Source organism: Citrus sinensis, chromosome 1 (genome assembly GCF_022201045.2).
Source record: "Citrus sinensis cultivar Valencia sweet orange chromosome 1, DVS_A1.0, whole genome shotgun sequence".
Classification (NCBI taxonomy): Eukaryota; Viridiplantae; Streptophyta; class Magnoliopsida; order Sapindales; family Rutaceae; genus Citrus; species Citrus sinensis.
The window spans coordinates 22,967,896-22,993,164 of NC_068556.1; the positions used below are offsets into that span (position 1 = coordinate 22,967,896).

General features: G+C 32.6%; 2 protein-coding genes across 2 annotated transcripts; one reads left to right on the forward strand and one right to left on the reverse strand.

Moving 5' to 3' along the window:
* Window positions 1-11,283: 11,283 nt before the first annotated feature.
* LOC102624727 (nuclear transcription factor Y subunit B-4-like) lies at window positions 11,284-12,313 on the reverse strand. Its single transcript, XM_006489046.4, has one exon. The coding sequence runs from the start codon at window positions 12,256-12,258 to the stop codon at window positions 11,725-11,727; it is 534 nt and encodes a 177-aa protein (XP_006489109.1). The 5' UTR covers window positions 12,259-12,313; the 3' UTR covers window positions 11,284-11,724.
* Window positions 12,314-20,051: 7,738 nt separating this feature from the next.
* On the forward strand, window positions 20,052-24,992 carry LOC102624452 (uncharacterized). Its single transcript, XM_006489045.4, has 3 exons — window positions 20,052-20,220; window positions 21,262-22,068; window positions 22,658-24,992. Exons 2-3 carry the CDS (start codon window positions 21,262-21,264, stop codon window positions 24,428-24,430), a joined length of 2,580 nt encoding a protein of 859 aa, XP_006489108.1. The 5' UTR covers window positions 20,052-20,220; the 3' UTR covers window positions 24,431-24,992.
* The last annotated feature ends 277 nt before the right edge of the window (window positions 24,993-25,269 follow it).

The window sequence follows — 25,269 nt, forward strand, 5'->3', positions numbered from 1 at the left end:
AGATTTTGATCTCGGCCGTGGGGCAAGCAAGGGGTAAAAGTTTGTTTAGTTTTTATATTATAAGGTTAGTGTTTATTTAGTTTTTATATTTTTTAAAATATCTTAAAATATTTTTACTGTTAAATATTAATACTTATGTTATTATTTTTTATTCTTTTTAACTTACTTTTATAATATTACACTCTTACAATAATATTTTTTTTGGATATTAATAAAAAAATTAGATTATCAAATTAAACTCAAAAATAAAATAAAATAAAAATAAAAAGGTATATATTAATTTTTGTAGAAGCTCACGTATGTTTAGAAAATTAATATTGTAAAAAATTACATTACCAATTTTTTTAGAACAATTAATATTTTAACTCAAGAGAGTGTTCCACAAAAATTAATATATATTTTTTATTTTAATTTTGGTGTTAAACTGGTAATTTATTTTTTCTTTTTAATAATGTTTAAAAAAATTATTATAAAAGGGTAATATTATAAAAATAAGTTAAAAGGAACAAAAGATAATAACAAGAGTGTCAATAATTTAATGGTAGGAATGGTTTGATGTATTTTTAAAAATATATGGACTAAACGGACACTAACTTCAAAATATATGGACTAAACGAGCTTTTACCCAGTAGCGAGCGAGGTAGTTTGAATCCCTATATAAATGTATGGTAGAAATTAGTTTTTTTTTTTAATTATGTTATATAATTGAGTGAAGAAATTTTTTTTTTAATAAATTGAAGTAAACGTCCTTTAAATATTAATATCAGTAGTAATTTCATATAATATGAGTAATAGTCTGTAATATCAATGTCAAAAAAATTTTCATTTATTGCCTAATAATTTTCACATGCCTCCCTTCTATTACGTCTAACAACACTTGAGGCTCTCTTTGTTATTATTATAATCATGTTGATGTTTTTAAGCTAGTAATTTTGACAAAATAGAAAGGATAATAATATATATGTTTTTCTATTATATGACATTATTTTAAGATTTACTTTATCATTTCTCCAGAATATTATAATTTATCCTTTGGGATCGGTTGGATTGTAAAAAACTAAATAAAATTTATCATCAATCTTCTCACAATTTCTAATGCTTTTTGGTAAAATTTAATATCGGGAAAAAATATTTCTCATCCCTAGAATTTTATGCAATTACCTATTTCATCTTTATTTTTTAAACAACAGCTCAAAATATCATTCTGTTAACTCACCGTTAGTTAAATGTCGTTTGTTAGTAATTCATTAAGGGTAAAAATAGATTTTCCATCAAAGAGAAAATTAAAAAAATAAATAAAAGTTGACATATAACTAAAAATAATTTTATCAAATCCCGCTAAATAGGAAATACTGAAAAAGATGAAAATTTTATATTTCAAGTCATTCTTTTTTATTTTAGCGGCATGAAAACTCTATAAACCCTAAATCTAAGTACAAAAAATATCACAATTTTCTTATTCATATAAGTATACTCTCTAATTGCACAGTAAAATTTATTGAATTGAGTTGAAGATAAAGAAAATATTTAGCACATGCAAGCACATAAAAATTAGTGGTATTTTTGAGTTTTTCTTCCAATGATTTAAAGAATAAAAATATTGTGTTAATTACAATTTGTTCCTTATGACAATTATTCAATGAGTATATCAAACAATATCATCGTTGATTTCATTTAAGAAAAAATTAATGAATTTTGTATACTTTGTAATGTTATTTAATTATGTAAAAAATATATTTTAATATAGTTTGTATCACTTTAATAAAAAAAATCATATTTTACCCTCAATGAATTACTAGTTAACTACTTTACACTAACGGTGAGTTAACGGAAAGATATTTTAGATTATTATTTGAAAAGTAGGGATGAAATAGACTATTGCATTAAACATTAGGGATGAAATTGATGATTGTGTGGTATTATTAACTTATAAGAATCGTATGGTAAACTATTTTACTTTCCTAATTTACTACTATATTTTGGATTTGTATATACTATAACTGTAAAACATGTGATTGCGATAATGATAAAATTGATGATTGTGTGGAATTATTACTAATCATTTCTTTTTTTTTTCATTAAAAAAACAAAAAAAAAACTAAATCTAAATCAAAGTCACAAGTATCACTCTTTCAATGTACTTTCCATGTACATCAAATACCTTATTGTTTGTTGACTTTAATACATAGTGTATTCCATAAATTATGTTTCGCACTAGTTCATGATAAATAAATAGTAAGTGAAATTATGTCCAAAAAAAAAAAAAACAGCAAGTGAAACAATTATTATGTTTCTCGTTCAAGGCGATGGGCATAACTCATAAGAGTTGAAAGTGAAAGATTTGATAACTATACAAAACCAACGAGACTGTGACCATAGGTCTAGGGGAAGAAGGATTGTGAAGAATTTTTTATTTTGTTTTTTAATTGTTCGGCCTTACGTACACCTTGTATTGTTACCGAGAAAGTGAGTGAAAATGCTGCTGTACATAAATTAATTGTGCTTCATTAAAGAATCCACTATATTCAATTAAACTGAGCCGTACATTTTTGTGCTCCCACATTATGATTTAAAGGAAAAAAAAAAAAAAGAAGTTATACGGGAAAAATTGGTGGATTAAGGTGTCTTAGCTAAAGATAAAATTATCGCATAATTGATTATGATAATTAATAATTTTATTGCAAATTACCTTTAAATAATTAAAATCATCACTTGTTATGTAAAAGATATAAGAGCATCTCCAAAAGGATCTTTAAATTTTATTTTTCAAATTTCAATTTGCTTACTGATGTGGTAAATAAGTGTATAGAAAAATATAATCCCCTTCAAAAGACTCACCAAATAAGAATAAATTAATATTATTTTAATCAAACCTTTCCCACTATCAAATTGAATTGTCATTATATTTTTTAAAAGAAACATAAATAATAATTATTGCAGTCTTATATTTTCAATAAATAATAATAATAAATTAATAAAAGAAGAAGAAACTCACTCGGTAATATTAAAGAGTGAGAAACAAATCTTATTTGAAGAATCTAAATTAACGTGTCTTTTGGAGTGTTTAATATTTATATAGCTCTTCAAATAAGAAATATAATCTTATTTGAAGAGTTTTTTGGAGATGCTCTAATTAGGGGTGGGCAAAATACCCGATCCGATCCAACCCGACCCGAAAAATTTCAGGTTCGGGTCGAATCGGGTTGTTAATATAACCCGATCGGATGAAATATTGCAAACACGATCGGGTTGTGATCGGATCGGATAAAATCCAATCCGATCCGAAAACCCGATCAGGTTGCTAAAAAAAAAAAAAAATGCTATGGCCAAACACACACACATGGCACACAGCACACCACACATAATCACACAAATCAGTGAAATCACATACTCAAAAGGTTACACTTTACAGTTTACACAAACACAAAACACACACAAACAAAAAAATCACAACACCCAACCCGTGAACCCACCCTCAAGAAGCAAGAAAACATTCTCTCCCTCCCGCAATCTGCTGCTGCCGTGTTGCGAGTCCGGCCATCTGCTGTTGCATAAGCGATCTGCTGTTGCCGTGCTGTTGTCATGTTGCTGCCGCCTTGCGTCCAGCCATTTACTACTGCGTCCACGATCTGCTGCCGCCTTGCGTCCAGCCATCGCGAGGAAACTGCTGCGCGTCCAGCCGTGTGCAAGCTGCTGCTGCACGCCCACCGATCTGCTGCCGAAAACCCAGCCGCCGATCTGCTGCTCCAACCCGACCCGAATTTCTCCCTTAGTCCCTTATGTGTTTTGAATTTTGAAGCTTTCACGGTGTATTGATATATATGTTTTGAATTGACCCGTTTTCATCAACCCGAATTGGTTTAATTTGACCCGAATTTAATATGATCCATTTTTAATTCGAACCGATTCAATCCGAATTCATCCCGATTTTTTACCCGATCTGAACCGATCTGAACCGATCCGAATATATATCGGATCGGATCGGATCGGGTTGTATTCGGATCAATGTTTGCACAACCCGAATAACCCGAAACCCGATCGGGTTGACCCGAACCCGATTTTGCTCACCCCTAGCTCTAATACAAAAAATGCTAGTGTTGGATGTGGACTCATGTCCCTAGAAATTGAATCAAGTGGTTTTTAATTAATAGTCATTTGAGTTTAAATTCTAAACAATACAGGAGATTAAAAACAAAAATTGCATAAGACTTTGCTCATCCTCATATTTTTCTTAAAAAAAGAAGCATTGGCCGATAAATTCAGGGATGGCGAAAGTATCTATATCTCCTGCCCTAATTTACATAAATCCATATGTAAATATGGATTCAATTAAATCTTTTTTTTTCAATATAGTTATACATGATCGATGCTGATGTTACATTAAATATTATAATTAAATTATACAACTGGGACATTTCATGTATATTGATCTTCTGAATCACTATTCAAATTCTTTTAACCATCTCTAATATTTGAAGGGTGGAGAAATTATCTCTATTCAATTATTTTCTTCTAACGCACTGTCCAAATTCTTTAGACCCTCTCTAATATTCGAGGAGTGGAAAGATTATCTTCATTTAATTATTTAATAATTAAATAAACTAAAATTAACTTCTATAATATTTTTATGAAGAATTAAACCCTTACTTTTACTATTTCCTATTAAGTGTGAGAACTAACCAAAATCCCATTGCTCGTATCCAATTGAATCCTTAATTTCGGATACCCGCACGGTCGCACCTGGATATTTAAAATAATAATAATTATTATTAATTAATTAAGTATATAAACCAATTTTAAAATCCCTAACCCTGATATCAAGAGCCAGACTCGCAGCCCATTAAAATGAAATCCCGAAGTGACAATTCGGACACTACCAGCTTGAACTGGTAACGCCGCCGGCATAGAAGAGATTTCTTTTCTTCCTTCTTTATTTTTGCTGGTCGCTACCGTCCTCGCAGTCGCTGCTTACGTGTTTTGCCCACGTCGTCGCTGCTTACGTGTTTTGCCCACGTCGTCGCTGCTCCATCGCTGTTCAACATCATCTGAAAATGGTATCCCTCTCGATTTGAAGAAGGCCGTATCTCTCAATTTGCATGTAGCATCATTAGGATTCAGTAGTAAATAAATTACATTTGTTGTTATTCCATACTATCATATAATATGATTTTTTTTTTAATCTGAAAATCAAAGTTTGCCACCTGGTTTTGGTGCTTAAACGATGTTTGTGAAAAAGCTCCAATGAATTAGACGTCGTTCTGTCTAAAAATATTAATGGGTATTAAGGTAATATGAATTTGGGTTCGTTCAACTTCAAAGCAACCGATTGTGCTCTTTTGTGCTTGGTTTTGTGGTGAAATGTGATCACCAACGCGCTTTATTTAGGTTTTGGGACTATTTCTTCAACATGGCCGAAGAGACAAGAGAGTAGCGAAGCAATGATTTTACATTTTCAGTATGCAGATTCGGACATCCGAAAAAATCAGTCCAGAATCCGCACGGGTGATATCCATCTGGATCCACATACTTATCCCAATACTGAGGGAAAAAAATACCATTCTGGATCCGGATCCGGATTTTGCCATTCCCGTGACGCAACGTTTATAACTTGTGAGTTCTTTGCAAATTAGAACTTTGAGGCCACGACAATGAATAAGATAACATAAATATTGATGTGAGCTGAATATTGACGTGAACTGTGATACTTTTCAACTAAACGACGGGGCATGGTCAAGTATAAATAATAATTGTGTAAGACCAGATAGCCTACTGATGTCGTTCAAGTAGGCCCTGATGTTTATTAAATATCGATACAAGTTTAACATGTCAATTCAATTATTGTGGAGACAATATATTTGAATGTTCAATCTCTCAAAGACATATTACTGTATAGACATCAAGACAAGAGGCTCTTACCTCATGTTTTACTGCTAGTTATATATATATTTTGCCACTCTCAACTTATGTACTTCTAGAAGACTTTTGACATAGGTGCAACATGCCAGCACTGATGCACTAAATTCCATTAGAATTTTACAGTTAAACATGTTTAGTTGAAGCATAAGTAAGGTGGTTGACCTCTTGAAAAATTATCATGTTGTACCCCTCTTTCAAACCCCCCCAAAAAAAAGGAAAAATATCAACCGTCCACTCGTTTTTTCTAATTTTTTTAAAAATACATAATTCTTTCTTTTTTTGGCTGGAATCTACCTAAAGTTACATTTTGTTTCACTTTTCCACTTTCGTTTGGAATCCATTAAGAAAATTAACGGAAACTTTAAAAAATGATCATTTTACCCCCCCCCAAAATGAAAATTACAATTTCACCTTAAAAATTGTAAAAAATAATCATATTAAATCTAATTATTTTTCCCATTGGTCAATAAAGAAATTAATTCTACAATCATCAAATGCATGGTTTTTTTTTAATATGTCTATAATTAGAATGTTAAATTATAACAGTAGTATTAAAAATAGCCAAATCTCGCAAACCATCAATTGAATTTAAGATAAATGGAGTTTTATTATTCATTGAGTTATAATCTTTAGTAGTTAAGATTTTTTTGTACTTCATTAACATACCAATAATGATATTCATCATTAAATCTGATTATTTTTTGTATTTTTTAGGGTGAAATTGTAATTTTCGTTTTGGGGGTAAAATGGTCATTTTTTAAGTTTCCGTTAGTTTTCTTAATGGATTCCAAATGGAAGTGAAAAAGTGAAATAAAATATAATTTTAGGTGGATTCCAGCCAAAAAAAGAAAGAATTGTGTATTTTTGAAAACATTAAAAAAAATGGGTGGACGGTGGATATTTTCCCAAAAAAAATTGACAATATTTTTTTTGGAAAAGCTGTGTAACGAATAAAGATATGTATTTGATAAGGGTGGTCACGCAGAGGGTCGAGGTCCACTAAATATGGGTCATCAAATGGTTTATAGTCCAATAGGCAAATAGGCCATGAATCAGATCTTTGATAGAGATTTTGGAATGACAAGTCATTCATGTCTACTTAGAAATCATTCGACAAATCTAATGAGAAAATTCTTTAGTTCTGTGTGTTAGATTAGGCCACACGGGTGAGTTTGACGATCAAGGAACATAATTAAACAAAGGTTTGAAGTAAATCTTTGACCATATGCATGTTATCGCATCAAGATTATCCGGACTTTCATAATGCACTGGTTATTTCAAGATTAATTGAAGAATAATGTGTTTGATGTATATCTGTGAATGTTGTCACCATCTCGGCTTACAACCAAACTCATGATGCCTTAGCAGAATTGTACGTTGCTGTTTTGCCATCGTCAGTTGACTAAAGCTTCCTATGTATATGCATCGATCTGTAAATTGTGCTAATACATAAATACAACTACAACATGTACATTATGTCTGCGCCCCAAACACAATACATTAAGAAGCTTCCATCAATTAAGAAGAGGAAAATAGTTTTGATTGAATTGAGTTTCTGCTGAAAGAAAGAATAAAATGCTGTAACTCTTGCGATATGCAGTAAAATCATCTTGAGATTCAAGAGCTCATTCGTTGGCTAATTAATAAACACTACAATCAAGCAAAGCTAAGTAATAGTTTTAGCTGCACAAGTCACAGTGATGCGTGATAGTGTTTTCATAATTATGTCTTTGTTGCTTCAGGTACTGTCTGCATCTTTTAGTTTTCTTCCGTGACATGCAATTTTTTCTTTACGGGTAACGTTAGGTCCCCTCCTGATCTAAGTTTTTCAAATCGTGGTAGGTAATGAAAGAGCTAATAATTGAGATTTATTCCATAACTAGGGAAAATCGAACAAGAGTTAAACAGACATGTTTGTGAGGCGTACAAACATGTTATTTGTTTCGGAATGTGACTATACCTCCTCTTTGTAAGGATGCTTATGGGGTTGCACACTCTCAATTAGTGTTGCATGCCTTAGCTCTTCCTGAACCCTTTTATAATAAAAAATTAAATTAAATCATATAGGCAGGCCATGGGTAGCTAGTGCTCTTCCAACTAATGCACTTATGTCATATAAGTTTAATCTGTACATGAGTTGCGGCACCCGTACTTAAATGAAATCAAATGAAACTATATGCATTGTTATTATTTAATTTTAATTCATTATTTTGTGTTTTCATCCAACTAATACATATATGTCACATCAGTATGTACCAAATAAGTTTGTATTGTAAGATTATTATAAATATGATATTTTGAAAATTGAATCTTAGATGTTTTAATTTGGTGCAGAATAGTTAATGAAGAATAGGTTGTGGGAGCAAAACCTTCTTTAAATTGGAGGTACAAGTCAACGTAAACAATCATCTAAAAGTAATTTGAAATTAACTAATATGGCAAATTTATTACCCCTACCATAAGGCTTTAGGATTTTGTGTTGAGTTAAGTTTTTGTTGAGTACTAAATCAATGTTAAATTGTTTTAAATTTTTATTTTTTTATTTATCTTGTCTAACAACCATTGATTCAGTGCTCAGCAAAATCTCAGCTCAATACCGAATCCTTATCCTGTCATAAAAATCTCAAGTCACATATTAGCACAATAACCCTCGCAATCAAGATGATTTTTTTAAAAATGAAATTCTATATTAATAAAAGACAAATTATACTAAATCAGAGGACACAACAAGCCTTATCCCTCAACAAATGTGCATTCAACTATTGCAATGAATAACTCTCTAAGCCAAAGGATAATAAATATGCATGCAAGTAGAGCTGGCAAAACGGGTCATTGGGTCGTGTTCGTGTCGTGTCAAATTTAGGTCGACCCATTTAATAATCGTGTTAAAATATTGTAACCCAAACTCGACACGAAAAAATAATCAGATTACCCAATAACCTGTTTAATATTTATATATTAAATAAACGTTACATCAAATATTTATACATTGTCATACATACATAAATACATACATAATATATCGATATTATAAAATATAAATATCTACCAAAATATTACACATTTACACTATTGAGGTTTTAATTATATATGTAAATAATATTATATATCAATATTATAAAATATACAGGTCTACCAATATTTTAGTCATTTACACTATTGAAGTTCTAACTGTATTTAAAATTTTATAAATACAACATTGTGTTTATATTCATCATTTTAAAGAATAAAAATAAAAGAGAAAATCATCTCTAATATTTGAGTTTTGATGACAAGAACCTGCAAATTATTTTAAAATAGAAAATATAATCTGGTCATTGATCGGGTAAATGGGTCGAGAATTTTAACCATAATCCAACACGAAAAAAAAAAATCGTGTTAACCCAGACCCAACCCATTTAATAATTGTATTAAATTCGACGACCCATTACCTGTTTATTCATATCGTGTTCATGTCGTGTCAAATTTTACCAGCTTTACATGCAAGGGTTAAAAAACAAAGATAGAAAAAACAAAATGGGCAAGGAATCATCTGAGTAAATCTATAATAAGGAAGGCCCCAATGGTCATGCTGAAGAAGAGCAATCAAGTCAAGGATTCCACATCATAATACAATCAAAACAAAGATTCCAAGTTGATAGACAGATTGTATTGCAATGGCTAGTTGAAGATCTCAAAATCAATGCACATATCATATGGAAACAATTAAACAGACGAATGGCATGACATATTCTTTAATTTACTAACTTTTCTTTGTAATAATACTAGAGATCCCAATATTTCAGTCATAAATTAAATTTAGAATTCAAGAGTTTCTTAACATTAGTCTTTCTTTATATGTGCATTAAATCTTATAACTTTTATATAAAATAATAAAATCATCCATGTAAAGCCTTGAAATCCTTAGTGGCTAAATTATCCATCTATATCTTAACTATATCTTCTATCTTCACAAAATTTGAATTTCAATTAGGGTTTTTCCTTCTCTTCTCATCTGTAGTTTTGCGATCTTTACACCATTACAGAACCCAGTTCAGAAGAGAACCTTGCCATATTCGCTAATTAATGACCCAATTAATCAACCAACCTATAGCTAGCTAGACAGTGGACACCTTTCATATTTGTTAACTTCTTTCTCTTTGTTTTTAGTCAGCTATTAGTGGGTTTTATTAGCAAGCAAGGCCTCGATGACAATTAAGTAAAAAGCTTTTGTTTTAGGATCTTTTTGTTTTTTTTTTGGTCAGAGCTGCCACTCAAAAGTAAGACATTGATCCTAATGTGTTACAATACCATTGGTCCGGCTAGCTAGCTAAAACATTCTGCCGCTGATGGAAATTTTTGAAATATGGGCACATAATTGGGACATGTTATGTGCTATAAGCGTCAAGATCAAAGAAGATTGCAGTAACGCTCCCGGTCGGGCAGCAAATCTTGTGCGTACACTTGCCAATATTATCTAGCTATGACGGAAAACAAGGAGCCATTGTTACGGAGAAGAGAGCTGGGTTTTGTACTTTGACTCGACATTCGGGGTTTAATTACTAGAACAAATAGATAATATTCTTCTGCTAGAAGATCACCGTGTCATAGTACGGAATCGAAGTATATGGTTGGCCAGTATTTTCAATATTATCTGTCATGTCTCCCATAATGTCTCGTTTTATTATGTTGCATCTTCTCATGTCGGTGCCCAAGTTAATTTCTTCACCATTAAAGACTCCTTTCAACCCAAAAGGGAGGGGAGAAAAAAACGAGAGACTAATAAAGTAGCGAAACTATAGAAACCCTAGTCTCAGAAAGCAAAGACTCCACTGCTAAAATTAAGAGGCTCGAAATAAAATTTCTACGACACCAAATAGTGGTTTTGTTAGTATCATTATCATTAGTCCAAACAGTAGAGGTTAAAGAGTGTAGCTGCTGAATTGTGGTCCCCTACACCCAAAATTGAGGGTTAGCGAAACCCTAACCCTAGTACAGACAATTTAACCTTTGGTCAATTACTGTAGACGTTAGTATATGTAGATAGATGTGGACTAATTAAAAAAGAAACTAAGAAAAGAAGAAAAACCACATAGACAGTGACTTTATACCCAATATGTTTGGGAGTAGTTGATAGTACTTGCACCCAAACAAGAAGAGGAAGATCTGGGTATATACCAATTAAGTAATGATAATTTCTAAACGGTCGACGCTAAATATAAAAGATTAAGGGAAGAAATTTCTCAATCAAATATAGCACTCAGTCAAAAATATAAAAGATTAAGTGAAGAAATTTCTCAATCAAATATAGCACTCAGTCAAAATGTCATTAAGCAAAATTGTAGACTCTTGCATATTTGCTACAAATCCTCTGAAAATTAAAGATGAAATTGCTGTTGATGAATCAAACTGACCTCGTGATATGGAGGGCTTTCCGTCTTCTTGCAAACGTGCACCTCGATGAAGAATAAGAGAACCACGTAACCCCATCGTCATCCTAAATCTTTAGATAGAAAGCAAGTGTAAATTTTAAGCATTAGTTGAAGAATATATATGTGTATATCTCAGCTCACATAAACAAAAGTCTATTTTGATGGAGGTCCCAAAAGTGTTGCACTTGATCCCAAAACTAAAATGGAATTCCGGCATCTGCTTCTAATCCCAAAATTAATTGCAGAGTTGAAGATCAAGATCCATAAATACCATACATAAAATAAAAAGCAACAATTAATAATATGAACAAACAACCCCCAACAGCTAACTTGTTCATCATCATCGGTTTAACGGTAGATCATTTTACGGTAGCTACTCCAAACCTTGACGAATTAATTAATATCGCCTTGAGTTGAAGCTATTACTCCTTTCATTCACATTGGACTTAAATGAAATTGAAGCTAGGGCTTGATTCCTTGTAATTTGTTCATCATCAGCTCCATACGAAGATCCCGCCGGTTCCTCCCTTTCTTCATTAATATTAATATTGCTATTGCTATTGCTTGCCTTGTCTTGCTGATTAGCTCTCTCTCCTTCTAACTCCCTATACTTATGCAAGTACCTCCTTATTGGCCCTGCATAATCATCAAACCCTAGGGTTCCGAGGGCCCAGCAAATATCGTCACCGTTGACAGTCTTTCGCCTTTCCTTTCTACACTTTTCCGATGCTTCACTGGTGATGAAGCTTATGAACTCCGAAACACATTCTTGCATCGTTTCTTTTGCTTCCTTTGAGATTTTTGCATTCGCCGGCAAAATTTGCTTCATGATCCGGCCAACGTTGGCAATCGGCAGCAACCGTTCTTGCTCCTTGATACCCCCATCATCACTTGAAGCACCAGCTCCAGCTGCTCCTGTATTATCGACCATTTTAGATACAACGAACTTGGTCTTATCAAACTTAGACTGAGTAGGTCAAAAGCTCATTACTATGAATAATATATTTATTCGTGCTTCTAACTGTTTGCATACATACATACACTCGTTCGTGCATACATCCATATAATTAAACTTGTATATATGTCTATTTGCACATAAACCTATGGTAGTTGTAAGTTATGTCTTTATGTTCACACGTGAGTAAGGCATGATGCCGACTAGGTCGACATCAAAGGTGGGGCCAGCTTGCCCCAAAACTCAATCCATTGGGGCATTTAATTGATAATTTTATCTGTAAAATTGTCATCCGGATCTACATATGATTCCATGATTCTTTTCTGCTGCGAGCTTCATCAAACTACCAACAATGTACTGTAGAAAGATTGGGTAAATTTTGGTAAGGCATCAATTTTAATTAATTGGTCTTCATAATTTTAATAATGACCCAAAACATGTATTCTCCTATTTTTACTTTTGTTACGTTAGGCTAATCTCAAGCTCCTTTTGTTCTTTAGCCTGATCTTTATTAGGAGATTGAAAAGATAATATGGTCCACTCGTGCATGAGTTTAGTTTTTATAGTATATTGTCTAACTCATACTCTAAATCTAATTCATGAATTTAGAAACTTCATGTTTATATTCTCATACTTGTGACTAATTTCAGTCCATGTGGTATTCTCCTTTACATGGTGGGAAATAATTTTACTACCATGTACTCATAAATTTAATCGTAAAGTAACATTAATTTGACACAAATAGAGTCATCTACACGTATGTGTTTGATCATTTTTTTTTTTTAAATATGACGACTAACTGAAAGTTGTTGTCAAACCCTAAGAAATAAAAGAAGAATAGCTCAAAAGATATAAGGACAGGTGGCTCAAAATTTTAAGAAATTCAAAAGAATTCAAATCAAAAGAGAATTTAATTAATAAGACATGTTAGAACATAATCCAAATTCATTGATCAAGTCCACTCACGACATATTTTTAAAGTAACTGAAAAAGGAATGATGAGACAGTATTTGGTACTAATTTGAAATTAATCTAATAATCCAAGATGTGAGTCATCGCAGATTCTAGTTTCTAAGTACAGACAGCCTTCCCAACTCAATCTTTATTAAACGTTCACCCGGCCAATGAGCTTCAATTAATTAAGCATGTTTATTAGTTTAATAATAAAAGCTTAAAAGTGGGGGATTATGCTAACTAATTAATCATGTTTTAGCGTGGATTCAACTAATGAACTTTAAGTTCAAAATTTAATAGCGTAGGTTTTACTCAACATTGCGTCATCCGATACGTAAGCAAACATTTGTTTATACAAATTTAACTTTTGCTGTGTTGCATAATTATAGTCTGAGTTAGTATCCATGAACTCAAAAGTTTTGTTGAGATCATGGGGCACTGTGCATTAGAAATGTTTTACAAGTGTAGATGCCCACTTGTATATGTTGGTTTCTGCTTAAGCTGAATCAATATTGTAGTGAATATATATAGTTTATTTGTAAATTGTAAAATATATATCTGTACCTGAAAGATTACGATTCTTTTATTTCAATTATATATTGAACTTTTTTCTTTTCTAAATTGACTCCAACTAATTAAAGTGATACCCCTTTGTGTGCGGTAGAATTATGATGCTTAGTGGCTTTCTTTTATATTGCAAGAGATCATCTCTAAATATTATAATCGATAAATAAATGATACGTTCATTAAATTTTGTTTTTAAATAATAAACTTCGATGTGACGAGAGAGAAGTTAATAACACAAAGTAAACTGTGAAAGCTAATAGATGCATGTAAATTAAAGTAGGAGGCATGAAACTAATAAAATGGGATACTCAATTAATACTTAAAGTAGCTGATATGGAATCACATTTCTCATCTTTTCAATGGTCTCCATATCAATTCTTGGGGAGTTCTTAATTTTGGTTTTGTTTCGTAAGTCTTATCTAGTCTTGGAGCAGCTGTTTTGTACTCTTTTATCCCTTTTCAATAATATTTTTGTCTACGAGCTTGCTCTAGGAGTTTATCCCAAAAAAAAAAAAAAAGTAAACAAATTACTTAAAAATTTAAAGCAAATGAACCCACGTAAAATAGAAAACATTATAAAAGCCAAAGGGCAATCCAAACTAATCCTTTGCTTAATTAGGTGAGGCCGAGAAATAGAATCCCATCAAATAAAATATCAGCCGTCGAACCAAGTCAGCAAAAGCATCAAAAAAAAAAAATTTACAATCCCTTCTATGGACACGAGTTAATTATCTAATTAGCTCCACTGAAGCCCAAAGATGTCGACATCTCTCATGATGATGAGATGTCACTTAATTTTATGCAATTTTGAGCAATATTTTTTTGTTCGCCTTTAAAATTTTTTTTTCTAGTGGTCAAAGGAAGTGCATGCACGAAAGCTAATTGGCAAAACCAAAACAAAAGAGACACATGCACTGTATTCCTTGTGAAACTTTAAATTTCCATCATAAATAAAATAGCAAGCGAAGTGGACTCTTATTGAATATTGATGGTGATGAGACAAACCAATCCAGATTTTCATTTGACAGTTCTAAGTTTCGAGGATTCCGTCAGGATTGGTCCATTAAAACAGAACCATGGCTCCACCGAAGGAAAAAAGGAAAACAAGTGGAAACTAACACGTGTAATTAACCAAAATTAATATGTTTATTTAACAACACCAGCTAGTAGTTAAAAGTCTCAAAAAAGAATCTTAATGAATATCCTGTGAGTGGGGTGGTCATTTCGTTTTTGCAAAGATTCCTCTTCCCCCCATTAAATTTGTTTATTTAATTAATTAATCAAAATTTGATCTGGATTCTGGAGTTAGCTAGGGTTTGGTCCACTAATGTTTTGGGAGAGAATAAATACGTTAAGGTGGTTCTAAATTTGAATGAGTAATTGGATTCAGTCAACAAAATAAACAAATAAAATTAATTATCTGTATCATTTGCTTTTGTACCCACTTGCCGTAATCTTAAAAGCATATTCTGGTTAATGATACTTTATATATATATATATATATATTTATAGGTAATGACACTTTATTGAAGACAGAAAGCAATTCTAAATCACCCCAAATCCAGATAATCTATTTTTTTTTTTTTTTAATCTTTAAGGTTTACCACACCAGCAAATCTGCCATGAACGACAATCACGATTAATCAAAATGTGCATGAGCAGATGGAACATATATTATAGTTGTAAGCATCATCCATTCACTTTGGAAAATAGAGAGTGAAGGAACGTGGAACATTTGGGTAGTTTTAAATAATATAACAATTAATCAAACAATCGACTTAAACTATTAAGACTAAATAAGAATTTACTCAAATTATAGTGACATATATCTCTCAAAGAATGAAGTACGAAGTCCTCCACCCTCTCCAGTTTAAGAAATCAAATAGAAATGGATCCTCTAATCCTCTTTTATTAGGGTTTACATTACTAAATATTAATTATGTATGATTTACATGTATTATGTATTGTTTTTGTCTCTATCAATCACCTATCAAAAGACAACTAAAGGTAAAATGAGTAATAACCAATCTAAATCCTCGAAAAATATCCATTAATTTCCACCCACCCTTGTCTCTTCCGAAAAAAAAAAAAAAAACAAAAGCCCAAATCTATCATTTTCAAATGGAGGGCAAATGATCATATGTTTGAGATGTGCTTATGGCTTGTATTGGCATAAAGTGGAAATTTGAAGACGTGTTAGTAAATAAAAGTTGAGAAAGTAATACAAGTTGAGGCAGTGTTTAAAGAAAATAATATTGAGAAAAAACAAAAAAACTCCAGCTCCTATAAATTATCAATCTCAAGTCTCAACACTACACTATAAAAAACTTTCCAAAATAAAACAATGGACAATGAAAGAAAAATAATAAGCTGGAATTTCGACAACTTTCACTTAAATTGTCAATCCCAACTAGCTCTCTCTAGAAGCTTTAAACAAGTCGTTACCTCGAAGTTCAAGAGAGTGGTTGAGAAACTTCTGCGCACCAAATTTCCTCCTCAAATCCAAAAATTTGCATAGAACTGACGAAAGCCCAAAATTCTCTTTGGGCCAGGATGAAGCCCTTTTAAATCTTGGGCTTTTGGTATCCATAAGCAACCGGACCATAGTAAACGGTTTTAGTTGCTCTATGAGCACCACTTCATAAGTTTCCTATAACTCATTTGCTATTACAATTACATTTAAAAACATACAAAATCTCTCACAGGTTTGATTTTTCTTTTTCCATTTTTTTCTCTCAATTTTTTTTTTCCTTTCTTTTGGAACTGAAGAAGAAATGGGAAAAGGAACAAGATGCACACACTGTACTTGAGACGTCGCGTGAGCTCCAAAAAAAAAAAAAAATGTTAGTGTAATGTATTATCATTCACAAATTTAAATATTAGAGAGTTATTATTTTTATTGAATTCGTTTTTTTTGTTGTTGTTAATTAAAAAAAAAAAAAGATCCGTTCCTTATTTTTTCTTTTATTCATATTGATTATTTATATATTTGAGAAACTACTATTTTTAAATTTCTAGAGAGAGAAATTTTAAACGATTTACAAGTAAAAAAAAGTATTTATTTAGAAATATAAATATTTCCAACACCAAATGCAACATAATTAGAAAAAAAAGGATTTTAAGAGAAATTTGGAAGAGTGCCAATCGTCTAACTCGAAAGGTTTATGTTAAAAGGATCGGGCTAATTGCCTTCAAGCTGAAAATTACTCACAAAACGGCAAAGCTAAAGACAACATAATCGCATCAAATCATTTATTAATAGGCCTAATAATAAATAGCGGTTACCCTATTTAAAAAAGTGAAAGGGGATGCATTGCAAATTTGCAATATCGTTGAATAATTTGAAAATGAATGGAGGTCAAAATAGGGTAACCGCCGGGCTCAGATACGTGTATTTTTATTTATTCAATTTGCTGAAGCCAAGCCAATCATACGACACGTTATGGCATGGACCAGTTTGGCTGCGCCACCTTCTTTGCTTCTCTGTCAAAATGGCTCCCCCCCTTGTCAACAATTAATCCATTTTACTGTTCTTGATGTTAATTTTGTTTTCTAATCAGTATGGTTACCATAAATGGTCTCACTCTAATCTTAGTTAATTGTACCTTTCAAACAGTTATTCACCTTATGTTAAAAAAGAGAAAAAAAAATAGTTGTACTCACAACTGAAACCAAACCTCTTGGATTACCTTAAGAAAATTTTCTAACTTAACCAATTAGTATATGCCCTTTTAAATCTCCAGTTATTTTTTTTTTTATAAAACGATAATCTAAAGTACTCCCATATAAAATTTTAAATTAATAGATTGAGACAAGTTAAGTCAAAGAGTGTATTGTATTTACAAAATGGGTGGAGTTATTTTAACTTAAAATTTTGAGATATTGCATTCAAGTAATCTAATGATAGATGAATAACTTTGACTTTTTTAAGATCTTCTATTGAATTGCTTGAAATCAATGGTTCAAAATTTGTATCAAAATTTTAAATAAAAGAATTTAAGTTAAAATAACCTCACCTTCACAAAATCATGACAAACAATTTACACAATAATATTAAGTAGATTTATCTAACTGAGATATTTACATCATAAGTAACGTGTCATATTTTGATGTTACAATCCCATCAAACTTAATTTTTTGTATGACTTTTGATAATTTAATAGTCTTCTACTCACCTCTAGACGCAGCTCGACTAGCAATTAATGTGTTTTACCTTCGTGGTTACTTGAGTTAGTGTTTAGTTCAAATAATAATTTAAACAATAGTGGGTGTTTACTCGGTGAGTATTTTCTTTCTCATTTTTTATGAAGAAAAGAAAAATTATTATTTTTTAATATTGATTACACATCACATTATTATATTACATAAATATTTACAACTGTTATTACAAAAGACATTATATTGATATTTACATAATTGAGACTTACATTGACATTAAACTGATATTTACAATTAAATATACATAATTAGGACTTATATTGTTATATTAAATCTATGAAGTACATGCTAAGATAAGTAACTCTCACATAAGAGGGATGTCTCTGCTCCACTCATATTTCGCAAGGGAGAAAAAGTTGTAAATAAGCTTCACACAATCATACATAATACTTAATTGAGAGAGTTTTGAGTTTATGAGAACTCAAACCCCTACCCTCACAATCTTTCTTAACTGTGAGAATAGAGGTTCACCGCGGTGCCAAAGACCCATTAACAAAAATTTGTTGTTATATCGCCATAAGAGATTTATTTTATTTTTTTCCCATTGAATTACTAGCACTCACAAATGAAATTTCGGTATAAATCCATCAAAACCCTCCCGCGGGTTAACCTTTGGATCTCTTTCTCATCGTGGAATTTAGACTGCCAAATGCGTAAAAATAGACGTCACCTAATTAATTCAAAGAAGGAAAAGATAATGAACTCACCCATTATTAATTTATTATTATAATAATAATGTGAAAAGACTATAAAACAACCCCAAGAAAAATAACAAAATCCACCGAGGATAATTTGGTCATTTAAACATGCAAATCCATTTGCACTGAAAACATAACCCCACGCGCGGTTCTTTCGCCGAACGCTGTACGTCTAACCCTTGCTTGCTCCTTGTGAAATTCCTCTACAATTACCTCCCACTAAAATGTTCTGCAGCTTCTTCTACTCAAACATTACTTTTCATTCCTCTTGGCTCTATTCCCGCGTGTCAAAATATGATTGGGAAATAGAATGCCGTGATAAGAACTTCTTCTACAGAATCCCGCGCTTGCTAATGAGAATATTAACTATATGGAGAAATAACACTCGGATCCTTTTTTTCTTGTATTTTATCATTAAGGGTATGGGGCTTCTATTTGTATAAAATAGGTCCCAAATAACATGAAATGACTGAACTATATTAAAAAAAAAAAATTATGTCATACTTTCATTTCATCAAACACAAAAATATCAAGATTTGTTTAAAGACTTTATTTCAAATTAATGAATTGGACATACCATTATCTTTTAAACCAAAGATTGATAAAAAAATATTAATGTACTAGTGTTAAAAATACCTTTGAAAAAGAAAAAAAAAAGAAAGACCCTCACTAACAATATTATGTAAGTACTATATTTTAGCTCTATAGGATAGCTGGTTCGATTTTCTATATAATTTTTTACTATCATAATTAGTTATTTCAAATAACAATACAATGCTGAATTTCTTATAGTGTTCCATTATGTACAACGTGAAATTTTTAAAATTTATATTTTATAATAAAAAGAAAACTATATATGATAATTTCTTTTAGGAGAATAAAGATACACCTTTAAGCACCTTATAAATATGGATAGGTCAGTAAAAAAAAAGAAATTTTTATCGACAAAATAAAAGATAATTTATCGATTTTGATGTAAAGATACTAAAAATAGAAAGATAAAAATATACTTTATTTTGTTGGTATACAATTGTTACATTGTGATATCTGATTTTAAGATTTTATCATCACAAGATTATTTTTATCATTTCAGTAGGGCTACTATCCGTGACTTATAACCTATTTGATAAAGTTATTAAAAAAAAAACTTTTTTTTTATCGAGAATAATTAAAACTATAGGGCCAAAAATACTATTACGGTCGCGACATGCAACGGGTCGTGGACTCTTCCACGCTCTAAAACCCGCGCGTGTGGACGTGGTTTTTTCGTCCGATTAAAGACCAGACACAGCCTCTTCAGCAAAACAAACGACATTAAAAAAAAAAAAAGAAAATTCACTGCAAAACTCGTAAAATATTTTCTCTTATAAAGGCCTTAAAAGCAAGCGAGCAAAGCAGCGACTAGCCAGAAGACTTTCTCATTTTTATTTTTATTCTCTCTCTCCCTCTTTGAGATATCTTAAAATTTTCATTCGCCATGAAAGCTTAAGCTCTTCAACAGGTACCCTCTTCCTCTCTACATACATACGTGTATACATACATATGCACACACACACGCACACACGCATATATATTTGTGTATGAGTGTGTTTCTCTCTCATAACTGCGTACACGTTCATGTTTTGTTTGTTTCTAATCTTTAACTCTATAAGCTTTTAATTTGTTGCGTAACAAACGAAGACCCATTTGCTTAACTTGATTCTTTAGCTTGCTTCTTAACGTGTTTTTATTCTTAATATTATATTATATTACATTATTATACGCGAAACTTTATCAAAATTTTCCTTTTTTATATTACTAATTCTTTATTTCTTTGTATCGTGTTTTGCTTGTTGAATGATTTAATGTACTTCGCTTTGTGGGATCATGTAGAATTCTTGTTATATTTATTATTATTATTTTTCTTTTGTGGGTTGTTTATTTATTTATTGTATTATTGTGGGTACAGTGTTAAAAACTTTAAATGCTTTTTGTTTGTTCTAGATTTTAGATTATCCTGTGTTTGTTATCGAACATAGACGTGCTTAATGGTTACTAATATTTCTGTGTAAAGTTTTCAGTTTTACTGTCGTGGGATTGCTTCGTGGTTCATTTCGGGTTCAAAAAATGGATCTGGTTTCTTTAACTGCTATTCTGTTAGTGCGTGTTTTGTTTCTAAATATTAATTATTTTCAACTAATTATTGTTTTCGTTTATAATATTTATCTTTATTTTTTTATGACATGTACAAAGTTTTTTAGAAGTGTTAAATTTTCTTCAAGTAACAAACTTTCGGAATTTTTTTTTAATACTTTCTGTTTGATTTTCCTATGGAATATGCCTTTCTCTTTTTTGTGGAATAGGACAGAACATTGGAATTTTTGGTTATTATTTTTTTTAGAAAAAATACTAGTTTATGTTGTGTTATTTAAGCGAAAACTGGAAATATATTTTCGAGCTTCTGAACTTTGGTTTACTTTATCTTTAAGAACGTGATGTATACTTTTGCCAATGCTGTTGTTGAATGTATCATAATCACGGTCTCTTCTAATCCTTGTGGCAGATGGATTTTGTTGAAGAAAATAATTGTGAGAATATCCTTGAAGATGCATACAGCGAGCAGTTACTTTCACTGGAGACTACTGACATGTCTGATGACTATAGAGATCCGGAGTTGCTTCCTCGAATTGGAGACGAGTATCAGGTTGAAATTCCACCTCTTTTAGAAGAATGTGACTGTTCAGTTGATGCAAAAATCTTGTGTGGCATTCCCCATGAAGTTTTAGTTGGATTGCCCATATCAATAATGTGGATCAAAGGGGAAGTTGAGGACATTAAACTTGAACCAGTAGTAGCTCCCAGTGATCCAACCAATGTATCTGAATGTACCAGAGTGACCCAGAATATTTCCGATTGTCATGACTTAAAGCCTCAAGTTGAGTCTATGGGACTTGCATTGGACAGAGAACTTAGCTTGAGAGAATCATCAATGTTAGCTTTGCAACCGGCAATACAGATTGAAATGCACAAGAAGAATGAAGGCACAGGTTACCATCCAGTTCCAGGTTCTGCAGGTGAAATCTGGAGTGATATTGATGAAGCCAGTTTTCTCCTTGGTTTGTATATCTTTGGGAAGAACCTGTTTCAGGTGAAGAAATTTGTTGAGAGTAAGGGGATGGGGGAAATACTGTCATTCTACTATGGGAAGTTTTATCGGTCTGACAAATATCGTAGGTGGTCAGAATGCCGCAAAATGAAAAGCAGAAAATGTATATATGGACAAAGGATTTTTACAGGATTGAGACAGCAGGAGTTATTATCTCGTTTGCTACCCCATGTGTCAGAGGAATGCCAAAATACTTTATTGGAGGTACACCATGACATAAATTTCTATTTTTTGATGACATCATACTGGTAGAATTGCCAAATGATGTGGCCTGATCTTGTGCTTGCATAAAGGACAAACTCAGAAACAATTATATCAAGTTCACACTATGATTACCAAACTAGCTATTGGTTTTCCAGTGCTTGTTTCTGAATTCAGCATGGACTGTTTTCTATGTTATAAGGATTATGGCAATTTTTTCCATAGTACAAAGCCATATCTGATGTTTTCATTGTGAGTTTCACACAGTTTACAAGTCCCCGAACAAGTCTAACAATTATTTTAAAGTAACCCGCTCCTGCATACCACCTAACTATGAAAAAGGATAAGGAATTATCCTGTCATTCTGTTTCTACTTCGATAATATAGAAAGATTTACTTGACATGCATATTCATATCTACATTGTGGAAGTATTTCCTTATTTGTCGGGTCCCCACTTTTATGCTGTCCCCAACTAGTTTCACTTTGCTCTTTAAACTTCAGGTTGCTTTGGAAATTCCGTATCTTGTTGCTTTATTTGACAATTTGATGCAATAGCTGATATGCCTGTCATCATTTTGTTTTCCTTGATAGGAATCGAAAGCATTTGGAGTAGGGAAAATGACTCTAGAAAAATATGTTTTAAATTTAAGGGATAAAGTTGGGTTGAATGCTCTTGTGGAGGCAGTTGGAATTGGTAGGGGGAAGCAAGATCTTACAGGCATGGCTCTGGAGCCTTTGAAGCCCAATCATGCTGTCCGTCCAGAGATACCAACAGGCAAAGCGTGGTCAATGCTTAGTCCCTTGGAAATTGTCAACTTTTTAACAGGAGGCTACAGGTTAAGCAAAGCCCGATCAAATGATCTCTTCTGGGAAGCTGTGTGGCCTCGTTTGCTCGCAAGAGGGTGGCACTCAGAGGAGCCTAAAAATTACGGTTGTGCTGCTGGTTCCAAGCATTCTCTGGTCTTTCTTATACCAGGTGTGAAGAAGTTCTCAAGAAGGAAACTAGTGAAGGGAGACCACTATTTTGATTCAGTCAGTGATGTCCTGAGTAAAGTTGCTGCAGAACCTGGGCTTCTTGAGCTTGAGATTGGAACAGATGGGGGAGATATTACCAAGGAAGAAAATGGGTGGACTGATGAAACAAAATTGGACCAGCAAGATTTTCCTGGTCAGCAACGACATTGTTATCTGAAACCTCGGATTCCAAATCGTGGTATGGATGGCATGAAGTTCACAGTTGTGGACACTAGTGTGGCTAATGAGGGAAGAATGAAAGTAAGAGAATTGAGAAATTTACCAGTTGAAATGAGGAATAATCCCATCTCGAGAAGCTATTCTGAAGACAGTGATTCTGGAACTTCTGAGGAGTCAACAGATGAGTCTGATTCTTCAAATACCATGCGTCTTTTTAGGAATGAGCAAAATGGTTCAAAGCCAAGAAATATAATTGCACCTTTTGAGAGGAATCTGAACAGGAGCTTTCCAGTCATTGTCTCTGGTTTGACTAGTGCACCTGCTGTAGATATCCCAGGCCAGAAAAGCAATATAGGTAATGGCATGCGACCGAGAAAGAGAAGAAATGCTCAATTGAACCATAGACTGAAACCTGAAAATGGTATTTATTTAGGCCCTGTTAAGAAACGACGACGGAGATTAAATGCTTGTAATCGAACTCAGACAAGCAGTACCGTCAGTGGCTTAGTGGGTTCAGAACTAAAACAAGATGAAGCCAGATGCTGTGTAGGTAATCTTAGTTTTGGAGAGAATATTTCCTTTCATGCGGATCCATCTCAGGAGAAATTATCATTCACCAATTCTACATCTAAAGGCAGCCCAGTCGTAAGTGGTGAAGGCACTATTGGTAGTACATGTTCTGGGGTTGAACATCCTTATGAGGAACCTCCACCACGAAGGATGATCGATTTGAACTTGCCTGTATCTCCAGAGACAGAAACTGATGAACCTTTCTTGAAGGAAGGAACTGGAATACAACCTGATCAGGCAAGCAGGTTACCCAATGGTTCCAATGCGCTGAAAGACGCTGCAAATATGGCCACCTCTGAGCAGCAGCCTGAAGTGAATGCTCGGAGGCACAGCACAAGAAACCGACCACTGACCACCAAAGCACTTGAAGCTCTTGCTTTTGGATTTTTAAGCACAAAGCAGAAGCGGAAATTTGGGGATTCCTTTCTGCGAGAACCTTCTCGTCGTTCTCGCGCTAGGACAAGATTTACTGAGAACCTTGGTGGCAGTATCCCAGATATACCAGCAGAGGAAAAAGGAAATGATCTGTGTAATGATAATGGCAATATGTTCAGTGAACTTCCGGTTCAAGTCTCGCATTCAGACTTGACCAATAGCTGATTATAAAAACAATAATGCGAGTTCCAGCAATCTTTTGTATTTCTGATATAGTGTAGAAGATGATCACTCCCCCTGGTTTCTTCAGTATCTGCGAGATATGAAGAGCGTAGCGATATTGAATAATCATGTGATCATATGATGAGGAAATTGACATGTTACAGTCATTTTGTGATATAGAAAAACCAGAAGAGGAAAGTTCATAGCTTATTTCATATGAGAGTTAATAGTTATTTCTTCCATAGCTGGTATTTGGACCTAAGGTATTTTGACAGGGAGAATTGAAGCTCCGGTCACTTTCCGACAACAAATTTAGGTCATTGTTCATGCTGTTTATATCCCGATCACATACTGCCTTGTGATGTAAGTGAAGACTAAAGAGGTCACATTATAAGCCAACCCAAAGACTGACGCTATGGGTTCCTTCTGATTTTCTTTCCCCACTCATGAATGTTTCTTTTGCAAAGAATTTTCATTAATGTTATAGAGTCACCAAACTGTTCTAAAGAATACTTAAGTTGATTTTGCATTTTTGTTATTGAAAGTGAAATATCTGTCTTTCGGATTTGAATCTCTCCGCACATTTTAAAAGGGAAACAGTTTTAATTTAGCCGGGATGTGGTGTGGTGTGACTGAAAAGAAATAGTTACATAATGTTTTGAGCAAAATTTTTGTACTTAAGTGAGACGCTTTAATACTTCTCATTGCAGAAAAGATTAACTAGAATGTAAGGACTTATATGATAATTGCCTTACATAAATAGAACATGTTAAAGTGCCCCGCGGCCAAGCCAAAGTATAAAAGCGGATGAAAAGGCCTTATACATGGCTGTCTTGAAGTCA